The 18,822-nt window shown below is 37.1% G+C and overlaps 4 protein-coding genes across 4 annotated transcripts in view; 2 read left to right on the top strand and 2 right to left on the bottom strand.

Annotated features, from left to right (window-relative positions):
* LOC116302567 (2-oxoglutarate dehydrogenase complex component E1) overlaps positions 1 to 3,992 on the top strand; it is a 22,669-nt gene extending 18,677 nt beyond the window's left edge. The window contains exons 21-27 of the mRNA XM_031711899.2: positions 144 to 194; positions 592 to 666; positions 883 to 955; positions 1,677 to 1,786; positions 1,922 to 1,975; positions 2,265 to 2,419; positions 2,832 to 3,992. Of these exons, the coding sequence (XP_031567759.1) occupies positions 144 to 194; positions 592 to 666; positions 883 to 955; positions 1,677 to 1,786; positions 1,922 to 1,975; positions 2,265 to 2,419; positions 2,832 to 2,928 (615 nt within the window). The 3' untranslated portion in view covers positions 2,929 to 3,992. The remainder of the gene's footprint in view (positions 1 to 143; positions 195 to 591; positions 667 to 882; positions 956 to 1,676; positions 1,787 to 1,921; positions 1,976 to 2,264; positions 2,420 to 2,831) is intronic.
* LOC116302568 (UPF0728 protein v1g117062) lies at positions 3,878 to 5,230 on the bottom strand. Its single transcript, XM_031711900.2, has 3 exons — positions 4,893 to 5,230; positions 4,674 to 4,793; positions 3,878 to 4,060 (listed from the first exon to the last, which is right to left on the bottom strand). Exons 1-3 carry the CDS (start codon positions 4,978 to 4,980, stop codon positions 3,996 to 3,998), a joined length of 273 nt encoding a protein of 90 aa, XP_031567760.1. The 5' UTR covers positions 4,981 to 5,230; the 3' UTR covers positions 3,878 to 3,995.
* On the top strand, positions 5,218 to 13,156 carry LOC116302566 (uncharacterized). Its single transcript, XM_031711898.2, has 4 exons — positions 5,218 to 5,311; positions 6,830 to 9,877; positions 10,692 to 10,954; positions 11,216 to 13,156. Exons 2-4 carry the CDS (start codon positions 6,948 to 6,950, stop codon positions 11,614 to 11,616), a joined length of 3,594 nt encoding a protein of 1,197 aa, XP_031567758.1. The 5' UTR covers positions 5,218 to 5,311; positions 6,830 to 6,947; the 3' UTR covers positions 11,617 to 13,156.
* Positions 13,157 to 16,157: 3,001 nt separating this feature from the next.
* Positions 16,158 to 18,229, bottom strand: LOC116302591 (nucleolar transcription factor 1-A). Its single transcript, XM_031711924.2, has one exon. The coding sequence runs from the start codon at positions 18,203 to 18,205 to the stop codon at positions 17,201 to 17,203; it is 1,005 nt and encodes a 334-aa protein (XP_031567784.2). The 5' UTR covers positions 18,206 to 18,229; the 3' UTR covers positions 16,158 to 17,200.
* Positions 18,230 to 18,822: the final 593 nt, after the last annotated feature.

Below are 18,822 nucleotides of genomic sequence, written 5' to 3' on the forward strand. Positions count from 1 at the left end.
AAGTATAGTCCAATAAAATCTACATACTTATCTCAAAGTAGATCTTAACTTAACTAGATCTAAACTTAATATTCTGGCCACACTTGGCATGCAGCTGTTGTGCACACGTTTCAAAATTGACACATCTTTTTTAAATCTTTTAGCCTGAAGGAGAATTGTTCGAAGTGAACCAGCTCCACAGTGCAAATTGGCAGGTAATATTATATTGTTACTCATATACTCATATTTATACTTTACATATTTAACTGTAGCTTTCTCCAAAAAAGCTTGGTTAAGGTTTTGTTGCATGCTGCATTTTGCTTGTCACTTACTAAGCTTGTAACGTATTGTAATTCATATGTAAATAATCATTGTCAGCACAGGGTGACAGAGCCTCTCCTGCTCCGGTGATTCTAGGTTGTAGGTTTTGTTTCGTTATCGACGATAACAAAAAGAAACCAACCTAGAAGCAATGAAGAGAGTCTCCGAAACCTGGTGCAAGTCAACAGAGTTCAAAATAAGTTCAAAACCCTGTAAGCAGGGTTTGTTAGCAAGAGTTCATTCAAATGAATAGAGTGTGGGTTAACTTGTTTTTCTTTTATAATGATCCAGGTGGTGAATTGCAGTACTCCTGCAAACTATTACCATGTGCTTAGAAGACAAATGGCTATGGATGTGCGCAAGCCAGTAAGTAGATTTTTTCAGTTCTTTCCAGGTTTTTCAGTTTGTGCTTAGGTAAAGTACATCATGCTTTCCAGCTAGTTTCTAGTTTTAAAACTAACAATGCAATTCCAAATGTTCAATCAGAAATAAAAGCTTTTGAATTAGCTGTTGTGGACTGAGCGTGATGATTAGCTCTATTGCTGATGTTCCTTCCTAATCATTAAATATTTCTATTCACAGCTGATAATTTTTACTCCTAAAAGCTTACTTCGTTTGGAAGCCGCAAGATCTCACATTGACGAAATGATTGGAGGTAAATTATTGACTATATGCATCCCATCAAGCCCTTATTGTTCCATTGGGAAAGAGTAGATTATTCAATTTTTTCATGCAAAACGTTTGTTAGGGATTTTTTACTTAAACCTTTGTGTGTGACAAGTGAAGCATATCTTTAAAGTGGACTATTTAGTATGTTTTTTTTTTACTTAATAGTGTTCCAAAAATAGGGAAACGACGATTAATGTGTTACTCCAAACTATCTAGTTGTCTGAGGCCCAGAGTGGACTAACCATTTCATGTTACATTGAAAATACCTATTTTGTGTTAGAAATGGTTTTGCCTACTTTCCGAGTATTTTTCTCTTCCACCCCGGCCCCTCTATTATATTGTTTTAATAACTGCATTTTCCTCTGTTTGTTATTATTGTTATTATTTTTGTTATTTAAGTCAAGCTTTCTACAAGAAGGTAAACAACTTTTTAGATAGTAATACATCAGATCATGTGTCATTCTTCTGAGTAATATTCCTTTTTCAACATGCTTGATATGATTCAAACAGAATTACATGTCGTCTGAAATAGGAGCACATTACATGCATATTTTACAGTTTTTCAAATCATTTGATCTTGAATTGAATTGGTTTTTATGTCATGAACAAAGAAAATGGCTGGAAGCTAAAAGTGAGAATGAAAAAGATGATTTATTGATTTATATAATTTAATAATACTATGTGCATTTGGATTTCTTTATTTACAGATAAATCATTCCAAAGAATTATTCCAGATAATGGTCCAGCTTCAAGTAACCCAGAGAAAGTACGAAAACTGCTCCTCTGCACAGGAAAAATCTACTACGAGTTACTGAAGGTAACTTCTGTTGTTAGTTTGGTCAATGAAAGGCAAATTGCTTAGTGTCCAGGGGCTTAATAAATCTAGTTACTTAACTTTGAACAACATTGTTGTTATTGGAAAATTTAAGACAACTTGCACATTTAATTTCAGGAGCGCAACAAGAGAGGCTTGGATGAAGACATTGCCATAACTCGTGTGGAACAGGTAATCAAACAAGATGAAATCCTGAAAAATCATACTTATTTAGCTTTTCCTGTAAAATCAGGGACACCACAACAGTTTTCACCTATAACTCGTAGTCCTTGTCTGAGAAGACTTGAAGGTCTACCTGTAATTCCCAGATGTTTTTATAAAGGCAGCACCTTCTCACTTATTTTTGAGTGGTTTTTAAGCCTGAGACAATACTTTTGGTATTGATTCTACATGATTGGAGTGAATAAATGAATGGAGAAATAGTTTCTTTTTCTAATTGAGCTTTAATTTCCATTTTCAGATCAGCCCATTCCCTTTAGATTTGATCAAGGCTGAACATATCAAGTATGACAATGCCAAGATTGTGTGGGCTCAAGAGGAGCCAAAGAATATGGGATACTGGGCATATGTCAAACCCCGTATTGAAACAGCAGTCAATAAACAGGTGGAAGTAAGGTATGAACGAATACATGGAGTATTTGAATTATAAGAATCAGTATAAAACAGACTTTGCATTATTTAAAAAAGTGCTCAGTTGGGATGTGCTTTATGCTGTGACAGTGACTAAGCACTGTATAAGCATTCTTGTCAAACTCATTAATAATTCTTGAGGAAAACACATCAGCCATACAACACAGCCGCTCATACTGTATATATCACTTATAAGATGGATACTTTTATTAATGCTGTTTCCATACTATGAAGCCATTTTCTGCACAATGTTGAGGCTAAAACTTAACGACAGAGAACTGGCAACTGGAGTATTAGCGATCTTTGTTTAACAAACTTCAGTATTTTGATATGGAAGTGGGAGTATTAATTTTGTAGCTGTCATTATTTTATGAAAGTGGTTTGTTCTTTTCCTCAGTTATGCTGGTCGTTCAACTGCTGCTTCAACAGCTACTGGAAACAAGCACCAACACATCTCTGAACAAGAAAATTTGATTGATGAAGCTCTGGCTTAAACCCTTTACTATGTCTCCCTTTTTTCTCTTTCTCTGCCTTATTTTCTGATGACCGAAATACAGTATATCAGTTCTTAAATGGAGTAACATAAATTTAAATATAGGAGTTTGTTGTTCCTCTAGATTTTATTTTACTGTAGATATGTAATGCAGCATGATTTTGATCATTTTATGGAGAAATACAAAACTCAGTATATAGGGATTGAGAGCAAAAGCATTACTTAGTAATGCAAGACGAATAAGTAAACATAAATTGCAATATAGATGGTGAATTAATTGTATTAAGAAAATAGCAAAAATGAGATACTCCAACGATATCACTTTGAAAATGTGTATGTGTTTGCTTAAACATGATTATCAGAAACACAAGAAAGCACAGCAATTTACTATGAATATGCAGCTTCTAGCAATGCTTACCAATGCCAAGTGCTATAGACACCTTGCATATGATGTCAAAGCAGCTCAATCTGGGGGTCAAAATAAAAGAAGTCCCTTATCTTGAGGATTGAAATCTTTTATGAATTTTAATGTTTAATTGTTTTGACCCCCATGTAGGGAATTAGTGCAAGGGGTCTCTAATCAGTGCCACCCCCCACAGCTGCATAAGAATGAGTGCCGCCCCTCACAGCCACATAAGAATGAGTGCCGCCTCTCACAGCTGCATAAGAATGAGTGCCGCCCCTCACAGCCACATAAGAATGAGTGCAGCTCCTCACAGCTTAGTCTCTTCTGCAGCTTTCATTAGTTTCAGTCTTAGATCCTCAATCCCCTTTCCACTAACTCCACTGCTCACTTAGTACTTCATTCCTTTCCATTGGGTTGGTTTCATCGGGTTGAGTGGGGAGGGCCTGTGAGGATCTGGGACTGAAACTAATGACTGCGGAGAAGACTACTCACAGCACATACAGTACTACTTTTAATGACAACCACAGGTATATGAAAATAAATCATTAGTTAAATACTCTATATTTTACAAACCATCATACCAATGTGATATTTACAAATGGTTGAGTAACTTAGAAGATGTAAAATTTTTGTAGTTTATAAAAACCTTAATATTCTTATTATTAATATGCTTTATTAACAGCTTCTAATGCTTCATGACATACTGGGTCCAGCTTTCCATCGCCTCCTATAAAAGTATAAAAATGTTACTATTACCGGTGATGATGCAGGGACTGCAGAGCGTAATTTTGATTGGGCAGCTAATGACTGCCAAAGGTGGGGTAAGCATCTGTGGGGTATGCCCCCTGAAAAACTCTGAAATTGAGACTCCCAGTAATGCTATTTCCAGTGTAATTCAACATCGCAGCAAAATTATTGGGGGGAGGGGGGCTATAGCCCCCCAGACCCCCTAGCTCTGCAGTCCCTGCTATTGTTACTAGTGGAGAAAGAGTGACTGCGCATGCAATGGGCTAGGCCCACCTCATTTAGGGACATTTCATAAAGAAAATCTGGCCATTACAGAATATACCACCCCCATCCTAGATAAAAGCTTTGTAAATGAATGCCTTATCTGCATCAAGTAAATTTTTGGTTTTGCAAGGATTGTAGAAGCCTTTCAGCAAATCAATGACAGACAGATGATAACCAAAAAGCAAAAAGCTCGGACGTTTAGGTAAACAAACAAACAGGTGTAACAGACAGACACAAGTACCAGACATATTGAACACTGGGTAGAGACAACTGAAAAAAAGGCAGATCTAGAAGGACAACCCAAATATCTTAATCATCTACGTACGTACCATATCGTAGATCTTGTATTTTACACTGGTAGATAACTTCTCCATGAACGACTAACTCAACTACATCTCGATCTGGTATTTTAACGAATTCTACTGTGTGATCATTACTACGTAAGAGTTCTGCAATTAAACATATATAAATATTTCTTTAAATAACAAACATTAAGCTTCATTTGAGCTTATTTTTTATTGGCGAAACTGACTGCGCTACTAGCTTACCTTGTAATCCTTCCAGTCTTGCTGTCCTGTGCTCCAACAAACCACAAGAAACATAGGGTCCAAACTTCACTGTAACTTTATGTTTCATCACAAGAAAGATCTATTGCGTATTTCCTTCAATGTTTTGATGTTATTGCCACGAAAATGCATTAAAATGGCTCAGAAAAATATCAAAATATAATTTAAAGTTCTTGTTAGCAACAATCACTAAGACGCCATTTTATTTTCCCATCATACAACACTCCAAGTTTCTAAGAAGATGTTTGATTGGTCGCAATTGACCAATCAAAATCGGTCTTATATTTGTTACGGAAGTGTCCACACTGCTGCGGATCACCGTCCAGAGGACGCAACTTACCCTTAATGATCGTAAATAATTCATGTTTTTTGCGTCTCAAACTGTTTGGAAAGCTGAGGAGGTAAGTCTGTTGAGTTAATTAGATAAAGATTTATTAATTCAGCACAAGATAGGAGTCAAAGAGAGGGGAATCTGAAAGTACGAAGCCAAGTAAGATTTCCCGCCGTTTGCCTTACTGAGGGCTGACATCGATGTCCTTTAAATTCAGACAAATAATACATTTCGTCTTTCTATTAAAACCATCAACTAAAAACCTTTGAGCGAAATAAAGGGCAGGTTTAGAAAAAGAGGTCGCAAATGAGCTCACATGAGTGATATTGTTCTTTGGTCTGTGAAATTGACACTATGATGACACATGTGGAGGTATGAATAATTTCTGGAGTACACAATCTTAAGTACTTTTCAAGTTGTTAATGCACCTATCAGCGGCTTCCCCGTGGGGTCGACCCCCGGGCTGACCAGGGAGATTGTAAAAATTCATAAACAATGTTGATCATTTTTCCCAGGGGTAGGGAAGTTGTTCTTTTCAATGTCCCCTGGTCAAGGCATTCAAATCTACAATCTCCCTCATTTTGGTTGAAATTATTGTTATTGTATTTTGAAAACTGAACTCAACACATAACCATGCGGTTTGCTCGATATTTCAGGTAGTTTTTCATTGAAAAGATTGGAAAAAAACTCTCATGAATTGAAGAATTCACATTTCAAAGTAAAAAAAATCGAGGTGCCTTCACATTCGTATCTATGAAACAACAAAGAATGTCAAAAAACATACTTCACAGTGGAACTCTCTCACCTCGTCAGCCATCTTGACGAACAGAAATGCATCTGGGTATTGGCAAATAACACAGGTTACCCAGCCCGACCAAAAACGTCTGTGGTCTAAATATTTTTAAAATCAGGAGCTATTTCTTTAACTAGAGAGTAAAATCAATCCCCCTGGTAACCTCTGCAATGAAAATAATTTCATTACAATCCCCCACCTCAGTTTTTAGCCAAGAAACCAATGTCGCAAATTTTCCCAACCCCAGGGGGAATAACTGGATCCAATCCTCCTATATTCTCCCACCCATCTCCCTGGTCAGCCCGGGGGTCAACCCCACGGGGAAGCCGCTGATAGGTGCATAAGCCAAAGGTAGATTAATTAAGGTCATTTCAATACCATTACAAAAATTTGTTTAAAATTTTCTTGTTTGAAAATATTGCAGAGTGTTCACAAGTGGGGATTGAGAGTATTTTTAGGAAATATTGTGAACACAGATAATTTTAAATATCCATGCCAAAATCCAGGAAGGGATAGTGTGCTAAAGTACATTGCGACCTTGCACTTTGGCAGAAAATGTCTGAATGATAAATATGAGTGTGGACATGATGTATGAAACTTTGCAAAACAGTAAAATGTCACTGAAATGGCTTCCGATATGCTCTTGGCATGCATAAATTATCTGGTTAATGTATGGTCATGGTTGAGGGTAATATGGTGTTGAGTCTGTATAACCAGGGATTTAGACATTTTTAGCCATGCAATAAATATTTAACAAAAATTATTAATATCTGGTCTTATTTATCTTTATTTCAGTGATGGACAACTTTGTAATATATGGGTATGATAAATGAATTGTTTTCTATGAAACAGCACATTTAATTTATTGCTCTTAGAAAAAAAAGAATATTATTCAGAAACTGCAGCAAGGAAAATGCCCACAGCAAAGAAGCCAAAGATTGAAAGTGAAGAATCTTTTCATCCTGCAGAAAATGACAGTGATGATGATGATGATTTGTTCATATCAGTCTGGGATGGTAAATCAACAAAAAAGACTTCATCAGAGACAAGTACTAAATCCAAACCTGAGTCGTTACCAAATACAAAGTCCTTTTCATCAGGATACAGACAAAGTAAATCAAATAATAGTATCAACATCAAAAATGTTGTTGTTATGAGTATAAATAATCCATCATATTCAGGAATTAGTCCCACGAAGCTTCAAAACCAGAATTCCAGTAATAACAATGACCTCAATTCCAACACAAATGATTATGGACAAACTTCAACAGGGTTGGATTCTGATATGCATATTGAAAGTAGTCGCAGCAAAAATGGTTCATGTAGTTCTAGTACAAAAAATGATTCTGACAAACCATTGTGTTCAGGATATAGTACCAGTGATCTACAAAACCAGGGTTCCAATCTTGATTCCAGCACAAATAGTGGGGAACATGCTTCAACCTCAGGAGTAGATTCCAATGTACATATAGAAAGGAGTGACAGCAAGAATGATCTATGTAGTAGCCCAAGTGACTGGGACAAGCCATCATGTTCAGGAATAAACATCAGAGACTTTGATTTGGTGAATTTATCTCTCGAGACAGATTTATTTCAACTCAAAACCATGTTTCCTTCATTGGACGAAGAGGTGCTAAAAAGCTACCTAGAAATTTATGAAGACATTGAGGAATGTGTGCGTGTTGTTTCCAACTTGATATATGGTGGTGATGATGATGATGATATTCATATTAATGAGGATATTAAGCATACATGGTCTACAAGCATTAGTGCATCTGAAACCATAGGGAGTACTGAACCAACTGTTAACAGTTCTAGCACTATCAATAAACATGAAAACAAATCACCATTAAGTACTCAATCTATTTCATCAACAAAAAAAGATAAGAGTGTTGATGATTGCCCAGGAGGGAAAAGGCTTAAGGACCAAAATGGTAGAAGCAAGGGTGTACATGAAGCTGTAAAATCAGAAATGGATTTAGACGAGCATGACACTATGGAAAATAAAGTTCCTCTCAGTAATAATAGTAGAGAAATAGCTTCAAATTTATCATCAAGCAGTTCTTTGCATACAATGACAAGATCACCAAGAAGTGCTAGTAAAAAGCAAAAGCCAAGTTCTAAAGAAGCTTCAATAGACATTACTAATGGAGACATAAAAGTTAATCAAAGGGACACCAAGCCTAAAGCTAGCGACTCTCTGCCATCAACTAATATGACACAAGTTGGTATAGACATTCGTTATGGGAATAAAAAGGTGCACCCTTCAATGAAGAGATGCGTAGATAGGTCTGTTGCAAGTAGGGACATAGCAAAGCCATATACAGGGGGAAAAGATGTGAAAGCTGCACCAAATTCTATTAATCCTAGAAGTGAAACTTCAGCTGATGTAAAATGTACATTGGACAACTCAAATGGTTCATCCCCTTCGAAAAGAGTATGCAAGGATAGTATATCACATACGATGTCTTCTAATAGCCATACAATATCTTATAATTCAAGAGGTGCAGGTAAACCCTCAAGAACTAGTTCCACCTACTCAATATCTAACTCGAGCCCTTCAAATTCACCATCAGTAGAGATACATGACCAATGTTCAACGCACAACTCTCCAAGTACCAGTACGTATATTCCTGTAAGATCCAGTGATGCAAAGGGATCCCCTTCAGCCTCAAGGAATTCCTCTGACTACCTCATTACCAGTTCACCATCGAAAAAGACACCTGGCAAAAGCTCAACACATGGATCTCCCAATTACAGTTCAAGCACCGATGATTTTAGGGCCCCTTCAACATCAACAAGTACATCTGATTACTCCTCAACGAATTCTTCAAACAGGTGTCAGTCAAGTGCTTTAGTCGGCATTGATTTTAGCTCTTTTATCAATAGTGTAAGCAGAAAGATGTTAGAATCACAGGGAAGCCTTTCAAATTATTCAACAGCAGGGATGCCTTCCAAAAAAGGCAAAAGTCCATCATTTCCTCCTTTGATGGATACTGATCAAGGCATACATATTGGTTGGGGAAATATTGTGAGAAATATGAATGAGACCCATTCTTCAAGTACTACAAATACACAACCACAAACTATCACTCCCATTCCAACTACGAGTCCTCAATCTACTGGTGTCAGTCTAGACACAAAAACAAATAACGAAAATCAAAACAGGCCAACAACTGCTGTTGGGCAAGAAGACCAAAATCAAAGTAGTTCTGCAGCCAATGCTACTCAGAATAGATTTTCAACTGGATATCTCAACCCAGAGCAAATTGTGTTAGTGGTGGAGAAAAAGAAACCAGATACTAGTAAATGTGTTGATTTGCCATCTGAGCCCCAAAGCCTGGCTCATTCATCACAGCCTTTAGAACTTTCAGAGGAAGAGGACGTAGCCAGAAAAGAGATGTTAGACTTACAGATGGACACTGAGATGTTAGCTAAAGTATGTCCAGAGAGTGACCCTAATTACATCTTCTCAAGACTTGAAGAATTGAAGGACAAACCTAATCGAGTAGCAATAGTTAATAAAGAATTAATAGAAAATGCATCGACTATGACTTCAGGTGTAGAAAACGTCATCAAGAAGCAAAAGAAGGTGGCTTGGTTTTGGGAAGATAAAAAAATGAGGAGCATTCCTTTTAGTAGAGCTGAATCAAATATCATTGAATCAGAATACACCAAGCATGGTAATGGAAGTTTTGTGAACGTCAAGTTCTCACCTGAAACTCTTCTGTTATGGTTTGATTTCAATGCAATGACCGTAAAAGAGACACTGAGAAATAAAGTCAGAAATGTATACAGGACTGAAACCTTGGAAGAGATTGTGCCTGGCAAGAATGATAAAAGGTAAAATGAATTATATTACATGGCTGTACAGAGATAAGGCTTTTATCTTTGATTGCTGGGGTCATATCTTACAAGTGAGCACAGCGAACGAGTAAGATATTCTCATCACAAGAAGATAAAATCTGTATCTTTTATTTATTAATATAATTAGGGGATTACTATATGCAATTCCTAGAATTTTTACCCTATTATTGTGTAATCTTCACATTTGAAGATATCATGGTTATTCACATGCAATTTCTTCTTGATATGATTTCTTCCCTGAAACGCCCAACCTGACTGCATGTGAGATACCGCTCACAAAGCCTCGGGCCCCTTTTCTCCCCATATATTATTCCTCCTGTACTTGGGGCTTTCCGTCGGTGTGAATATATTGCTAATAATCTTCATGTTAGTTAGTCGGTTAAAATATGGGACCACACCATATATACTTGCTTTCTTTTAGTCTAGTATAATTCAGTTTCACAAATAGTTTGAATTAAATGTAAATACGTTTTATTTTGTATACTCTGATCTAAAAAAAACCTTGGTGTAAAGATCAGGGCCTGGTTGTACAAAACCTGGATAGCGCTATCCGACGGATAAATCTTATCCAGTAGATAAACTTAAGAGCAAAAATGAAAGATAACTTTTTTTCCCATCAGAAAGCAAATTTATAGCGCGCATGCTGAGCAAGCATTTACGAAATGGCATTTCGACCAATGAGAGCGCACGTTAAACCTCAGTTATTTCATAAGTATATTCTAGATATTTGTTTAGAGTCTGGTTGACTTTCCTTTCTTTATGAAGTCATGATCTTTTGTTTTATCACCAGAGAAGAGACAGGTCTTTCCCTTCTACCACTGTCTAACCCAGAAACATGGCACGGCCATGACAGTACTAGTACTAATAACGCCAGTACAGCCACGACCCGAGAGCTATTCGAGGTCTTGCCTGGCACCTCAGAATTTGCACATGTGGATGGTCTTCTTAAAAAAAGTCTTGCAAAAGCTGTCATCAAGAAGATCAAAAGAGTAAAAAATGACTGGTTGGAGAGAAAATATGGAATTCAACGTGCATTACTCAGAGAAAAAAATGGTAAATTATCATTGATTGTAATGTAGTACGCATCGTACGTTTTGACCAAGAAATTCTTTTTCGCCAAAATCATACGAACTCCTAAGCCATAAAGAGAGGCATTTAATCCCAAGAGGTTTTTTTTGTCTCAAATGTTTTCTATACGATTGACGTCACACTTAAAAGCTCTATAAGGAGCACGTTCAGAAGCAAACCCCGACCGAGGTTGGCGGGTAAATGGCACCATGTAGATAGTTTATGACCCCATATTATTTCTTGCAGGACCAGCTGGGATCAATGAAATGGAGCTGTTCCATGGTACTAGGCAAACACCACCATCAGTAGTATGGAACAGTGAAGAAGGCTTCGATATGCGATACTCAGCAGACGGCATGTGGGGACGTGGTTGCTACTTTGCGGTGCATGCGGCTTACAGCCATCATCAGTTCACCTACCAGTATATACATAAGGAGAAACGTTACTATCAGATCTTCCTTGCTCATGTTTTAACGGGTGAATCCATCAACATGAACCCCGATCGAAGCATCAGAAAGCCGCCACTTAATGCTGCCACGAGCCGTCATTATGACAGCGTGACGGGAATCACTAAACGTCATCGAATTTATGTCTTGTACAAGAACGAGGCAAGCTTTCCTGCCTACTTGATTACATATAGTATGTAGTCAAGGAAACTCTAAATTTATGTGTTAGTCGTTTGATTCAGTTCGGTTTAGATACGAAACTTTTTGATGATGATGGTGCTGATCATGATCTCAGTGATGATAATGATTGAAGATGATTATGAGGATGATGACGATGCTGGTGATAATGATGGTTAAGATTATGATGTATATGATGATGATTGATGGTTATTATGATGGTGATCATGACGATGATGCTGATGGATACTGATAGATACTATGATGGATATGGTGATAATGATGATTGATGATTATTATGATGGTCATGATGATGATGATGTTGATGATGATTGATGATTATGATGGTGATCATGACGATGATGCTGATGGATACTGATAGATACTATGATGGATATGGTGATAATGATGATTGATTATTATTATGATGGTCATGATGATGATGATGATTGATTATTATTATGATGGTCATGATGATGATGATGATTGATGATTATTATGATGGTGATCATGACGATGATGCTGATGGATACTATGATAGATACTATGGATATGGTGATGATGATGATTGATGATTATTATGATGGTCATGATGATGTTGATGATGATTGATGATTATTATGATGGTGATCATGACGATGATGCTGATGGATACTATGATGGATATGGTGATGATAATGATTGATGATTATTATGATGGTCATGATGATGATGACGATGTTGATGTACGATTTTTTTGGTATACAGTAATAAAATAGGATGACTGAATAGTTGATGATAACGGTGTTATCTAGTCGTGATTTTATTAAGATCTGAGGGTTTGTCGTTGTCACAGCAATAGTAATTCGTAATTTGTTTGTCAAAAATACAGTACAAAAACAGTATAAAAAACAGTACTTGTATCGTGCTTGTACGCGGATTAGTATAAAAGGGCTGGTAACGACAAGAGACTTTAGCTCAAATCCAAATTATTATGTTTCAGTTTAGACAGCCAATCAGGACAGTCCTGATTACGGGCTCTTTTGTCGCAATACCCCAGTCCAAAATGTCGTTTCCTTTCTCCGTATTTTTGAATCACATTTTTTAGGAATTCGTTGTACGTCGTGTCATGTTCTGTAAATAATTGACTCTTCTACACCGGTATCTATGAGATAAATGTTATTATCATCCACTTAAAGAGGGCTTTCGGGTCATTCACACATGCATCAGGGCCTAAAAGAATTTGGAAGAACTTTCGTTTCATGTTTTTTAAATTCTTTTCACATTCCCTTGATGATTGGTCTGTGATCAACCGAAAGCCCTTCTTTGGAAATAAAAAAAATCATATATTTATATACGTAGAAGATGCAATATCGTTACCTGAAAGTAATATTTTGTTAAATTCTAGTTTTAATAAGAAGTTAGTTTGGTTACCGACAAAAATTGAACGAAAGATAATGTCGGAGTAATAGATAAATTTTATTATAGATATAATATAAATATAGTTTTTACATTTTATATCATTCAAAACTTGTTCCAGTTAGCCTAATAAATGCTGCAAAAAATACACAAACAGCATAACAAACGTTATCAGTCGTGTTTATCTAAATATTTGTGTTATCTTTAGATTCAGCTTTAAAAAACTTTGTCTTTGAGTTCAAAGTTTAACTTGAAGAAAGGCTTGTAAAGGCGGGGTTGTGCATAGAATCTGGGACGTACCGTATCACGCCTCTAAATTCAAACCTTAAATCTTTCACGTGCAGTCGATACCACGAAGTAATGAGACCTCCTTCACAAGAAACACATTGTGACGTGCCCAATATATCTATTTGCCCTCCTTGACGCCCCCATGTTGCCTTACGTTCCAAGATGGCCGCCGTATTGCTAAATAAGATCTAGATTAAAATTTTATGAAAATATCTCGTCAAAAATATTCCCATTTTTGTAAAACCTTGCAGCAGCATTTTCTAGAGTCCGGTATCGTGTGGGATTGTGGGTCAAACCGGAAAGGTTCGGTCGGCCATCTTGTTCCCGCCCAAGACAAATAGATGAATTCAGTCTGCATGTCGAAAGACTTCGGTTTGTGTTAGGTTTTGAAATACTTTTATGCATTATTTAGCAAACTCGCTGATAGGCCTACCATGACAATACCTGGACTCGGTATCACATTTGAATGGAGTTTTTTAAGTTTCTGGCATTGATTCGAGGGTTTTACTCCGGGTTCTCCAGATTTCCGTCCTCCAATTCGATCTGTGAGTTATAGCTCCTGACTTTGATCAGCCCATGCAGTGGTTGCTTCCGGGTATCGATAAGATTTGAAGTATATTTGTTTCTTTTCTTCAAAAATATCGAAAATCAGTCCACTATATACCGGTTTTTCGGTTTCCTTCTGCTGCAAAGCGGTTATTTTTGTTCCCGTGCGGATCATAGTCAATTAACTATGTGCGGATGTATTGCTTTAATCAGAGCTGAAATATGATTTTTTTCACGGCATTTACCGCATATAAGACAATTTATGTTGCCAACCGCGTGGAGGTCTTAAGAGGCATTGAAAATTAATTTGGCCGATTTTTCAAAGCAAAGAAGAACCGGAACAATTGCCCAACATTACTGGCAAAGTCAAATTAATTCTGATCATCGTTTTCGTCCAAATGGTCCAATTGAAACCCGAGGTAGGTTGGTTGCCTTATGCCTGCCAGTTCTTTTGATAGTACATTGTTCTCTCCTCGCAGGCGTTGCAGTTCGGCCTTCAGGAGCGCTTCAGTAAAGATCACTACCGATCCACGACGCTTTATATTCAACTCTATTGAAATGAACAGTTGATAGAAATATGTCATATTCATGTCACACTATTCAAGATGATACAGCCAATCGGAGTGCAGGACTGAGCCGGGGATATTCCATGATGTTAGCATAGGAAATCGCACGATTTCGACTCTACAAATCGGAATTTATAGGTGCGAGTGACGTTTCGAAAGTTTTCAAAATTGACTAGCATTTATAAATTTCGAATTGTACGAGAAGATTGTGCGATGTTTCGTATGATACCGGGGTATGATTATACATGGTCATAAAAATTAAGCGACTCAATTGGGACTCTTCATGAGTACAATTTGGGATTTAATTATACTCTTGTCCAATCAGAATCGCCTAATTTTGTCGAGTGCATCATAATAGTAATAATTTATCGTAAGACCCAAGTTGCTATCATTTTCTCAATGCTTAATTTTCTTGTATTTGGATAATCGCGACTTTGATCGCCTTTTTCACAACCAAATCAACGTACTGTCACAAATTTGGTGTAAGAAGTCACCCTTCACTGAAACATTGTCGCTTTTTACAACCTTCCTACCCACTGTACTCTTTATGAATATCAGACCCTTAGTTTTTGCCTGTTCATATGGATTAAGCCGTTGCCGATCGCACTGAACAGAAAAGGCGACTACTCCGGTTTTAAACGAGAATAGGTCAGTATACCTGACTATTTCACTCTAACCAGATGGACTCTAGTACTTTTCGTCCTGATATATATTTGTATTTTTTAGCACAAACCACCTACCTGAATGAGGCTCACATATTGAATACCCCTCGCTCTCATTGCTTCTTGCTGTTGTAGAAGGACAGGTACGGGCACTATTACTCTTATGGTAGCTCTCGATTTCTGAGCGCATTTTCATTACTTCGCTTTCTAGTCGTTCAACCTTTTCTTCTAAACGGAAAGTCTTGATTTCGCAAACATCTTGTCGACTCACAATCTTTCCAGGTAAACTGCCCATTTTTTCCCCTCAATCTTTAAAATGGCTTTTTCGTTTGTTGCTTGCGTATAGGAAGGATTTAAAACATTAAAATGTTGACTACGTGATTTTTTTAACGCTGTCCCTAGCAACCAAAATGAAGCACCATGGTAACAATGCAAATAGCTTTGCTATTGACGTCAAGACGGTAACGATCAAAGAATTTGGAGTTGAAAGAAAAGGGAGTTAGAAGAGAATGCAACCCTACGGTTTTATTTGCTTGTTATGCTGTATTTTGCATGGCTGCAGAGCTTTCATGCGCAAAGCTAGTAGTTATTCATTTGTGCCAAATCTTGAGAATAGATATCTCTCATTTCATTATGTAGAAATCTCTCAAACATGGATACCGACAATCAAAAATAACTCTGATTAGACGCAACATGACAACGAAACAGCAAACCACAGCACAATCCAATCACAACGACGACGAGCACTATGAAGATGATGAAGACAAATGACCCTCAATCGTTACACGAAGTAAATAGATGGGAAGTAACGGAGGCATTTCAACAGAGTAGCTCTTCATCCCCCCGTGGGGTGGGGAGGGGGGGGTTCCTTTTTTATAGGGGTGATTGACAGTCCTTTTAGGGTCGAAAGTGCTTCCCGAGTGAACTTCTTAATTTATGGCTAAAAATTCAGCATTCTTTATTGAACAAGCATGAAAGAACAAAATAAAGATGTTGTCCACCACAATCACTTTGAATTATATATGGTCGTACTTAGGGGTCAAAATCAACATGGCTTCAACATCTCTTTTAATTTATGACTACCAAATAAAAATGACTAAAAGCATTTATATTAATAAGATATTTTTATTAAAATATCACTACTAAGTTCACAGTAAGAAGTGTTTGAGTCGTTTTTACTAAACACTATAGACCAAATTCAAAACTCGCAAGGGATCTGGCGTGACTCAAAGTAATCTGGCGTGATTCAAAAGTCACGAATCACGCCAGATTCCTTTGTTCACAACTTAAGCCTCACATCAGTGCGAGTTTTGAATTTGGTCTATAAAATAAAATTGCTAGTAAATTTGCGGCCATCTGTATGGGATATACAATAGGGATTACAAGGTGATACATATTAGATCCCATTGAATTAAAATAATTATAAGAGTATGGCTAAATGAGGAGAATTATTTGCAAAACATTTTTTCATTTCTTTGGAATTTAGAGTGACACCAAGCACACTATAAGATACAGTTTTTGGGTGCATCCATGGAACATTAAAATCTGGCTGTGATTGTTAAGAAAAGCACTATATAGTCCTGGTGGAAGCCATTTCACGGAAATAGTGAAGCACAAAAACATATATGTTACTTCTCAATTGCAAGAGTTCTGATTAAATCAGATCTTGGCATAAAACTGCAGGACCATAGGCTGAGGGCATAGGGTGTGAATGCAATCCCTACTCCCCTCCTCCCCCCACCCCCAATGTTTTGACAAGCCTCTTCATTTTGCATCAACCTCACCACCCCATTCCAAAATCAGTCCAACAGGCTTGAAGTGATACAGAACACTTTTGTCATGTTATACTAATGAGATGTACATAAATATATGTCTGGCCAACCATACAACTATTTTCATTGCTACACACTGATGGAGACACCAGTCGCAAAGGGAAATCAGGCATTAGACTACTATACATCAAACTAGCCTGTGTGGTCAGGCTCTTCGCTCACTTTTCTGGGAAAAGCAAGTGAAGAGCCTGACCACACAGGCTAACATCAAACAAGTCATTTGGTACCTTTAAACACTCTGATTAACAGCAGTATATTGCCCAACTTACCTTTTGCAGCTGTTGTTTTTAATCAGTGCTAGCAATGAAAACATGACTTAATTATCTGATTTTCCTTCAGAAGAACTTTCTAGTTTAAGTTCTGACTTCTGTTTTCGTTTTTTAACTCTTGCTATTCTGCCCCTAAACCTTTTCAGTTCCTTTTTCTCCTTTTCCTCCCATTTTGCTTTTTCTTCTTCATCCAGATTCTCCCATCGTCGTTTCAGTTTCTTTGCTAGTTTTTTCTCAGATATATCAGGTCTTTCTTCTTTTATCTTCTTTTCCTCTTCTTCAGCCCACAGCTCGAACTTCATCTTTGGAGGGCTAATTTCTGGGTTATGGCTTTTCAGGTGGTCAACGAGTTGAAGTGTATAACTCTCCATTTCTTCGTGATATTTGTCTAAGTATTTCTTCTTCTTTTCTTCAGACAGATTGTTCCACTTGGTTCCAAGTTTTCGCGTTATGTCAAGGTGCTTCATTTCAGGATGCCTCTCTTGTGTCCCATGTATCTTTGCCATAACAAACTTGATATATGGCGTATTAGGCTTCTTGGGTAATTCTGGATCGACATCCTTCTTCTTCGCGGACGTAACTGTTGTCTTCTTATGAACTTGTTTCATATCTATTAAGACCTCGCTTGCTGTTCGCATCTTTCGAACACGATTTGAAATGGTCAAGAACCTATGTTGTGCTTCTTCAGAAGTATGATCGCCACAATCAATTTTACTCCAATCTATATGTTTGATAAATATAGGTTTTTTAGTTCCCTCAGCCTCCTCCCTGGTCATCAGATATTCTTCAACTTTATCAAAAAGGTCTTCTTCTTCTTGAAGGGTCCATTTTGAGTTAGAAGAGGAAGCATCAAGTTGGCCATTAGTGACTTTGGAAGCGACATTTTTAGGCTTTTTGGCCGCGTCTTCATCGTCGGACGAACTTTGAGACTTCCGCTTTAAACCTGGGGATTTCTCTTTTGGGTGCTTTTGTATAGATTCTGACAGATTCTCGCTCTCTTCCTTCGTTTTCTTTGGTGTTTTCTTCTTCTTTGGGCTTTCGAATTCCGCCATTTTTGAACCTCGTGCAGCGTCTCAATACCAGCTTCGCGGTATCCATATGACACAGGAAACCCACAAGAGTAAACTCTAAACCTTTGAGTCAGTATACCTTATAAAAAGGGACAAATTAAAACCCTGTAACATTTATTTTTAACAAACAATAACATTTATATTTAATCGTATCTCATTCTTAACTATGTAATATAATAACTTTTTATAAATAGATTCTGTTTTAAATTCAATTTGAGGCCGATATTCAAAAAAAACTGTAGAAACATAACCTCCCCTAGTGTACTTTGAAAGAATTGGCTTATCATTTATTCCATCTACTTAATTAAAAGAAATCCTGTTTGAAAATGAAAGGACGTATGACGAAATTATGACTACGTAAAGCCCCGTTTACACTGGCGATTTTTGCGGCGATTTTTCTGCGATTTTTTTTGGTCATTTTTGGAAATATAAAATCTTTTGTCTCATCCTTCAAAAGAGACATTCGTCTAGGAAAATATTGGTATCGTGAAAAAGACTTTACAAGTAAATTCTTTACCATTATTTATTATAGACAAAATCGCAAAAAAAAAAAAAAAACCGCAGCAAAAATCGCCGCAAAGATCGATAGTTGAGGGGGG

The sequence above is a fragment of the Actinia tenebrosa genome, unplaced genomic scaffold (assembly GCF_029948245.1).
Source record: "Actinia tenebrosa isolate PJP-AT-01 unplaced genomic scaffold, QUT_ActTen_1.0 PGA_scaffold0__85_contigs__length_37466705, whole genome shotgun sequence".
Taxonomy (NCBI): Eukaryota; Metazoa; Cnidaria; class Anthozoa; order Actiniaria; family Actiniidae; genus Actinia; species Actinia tenebrosa.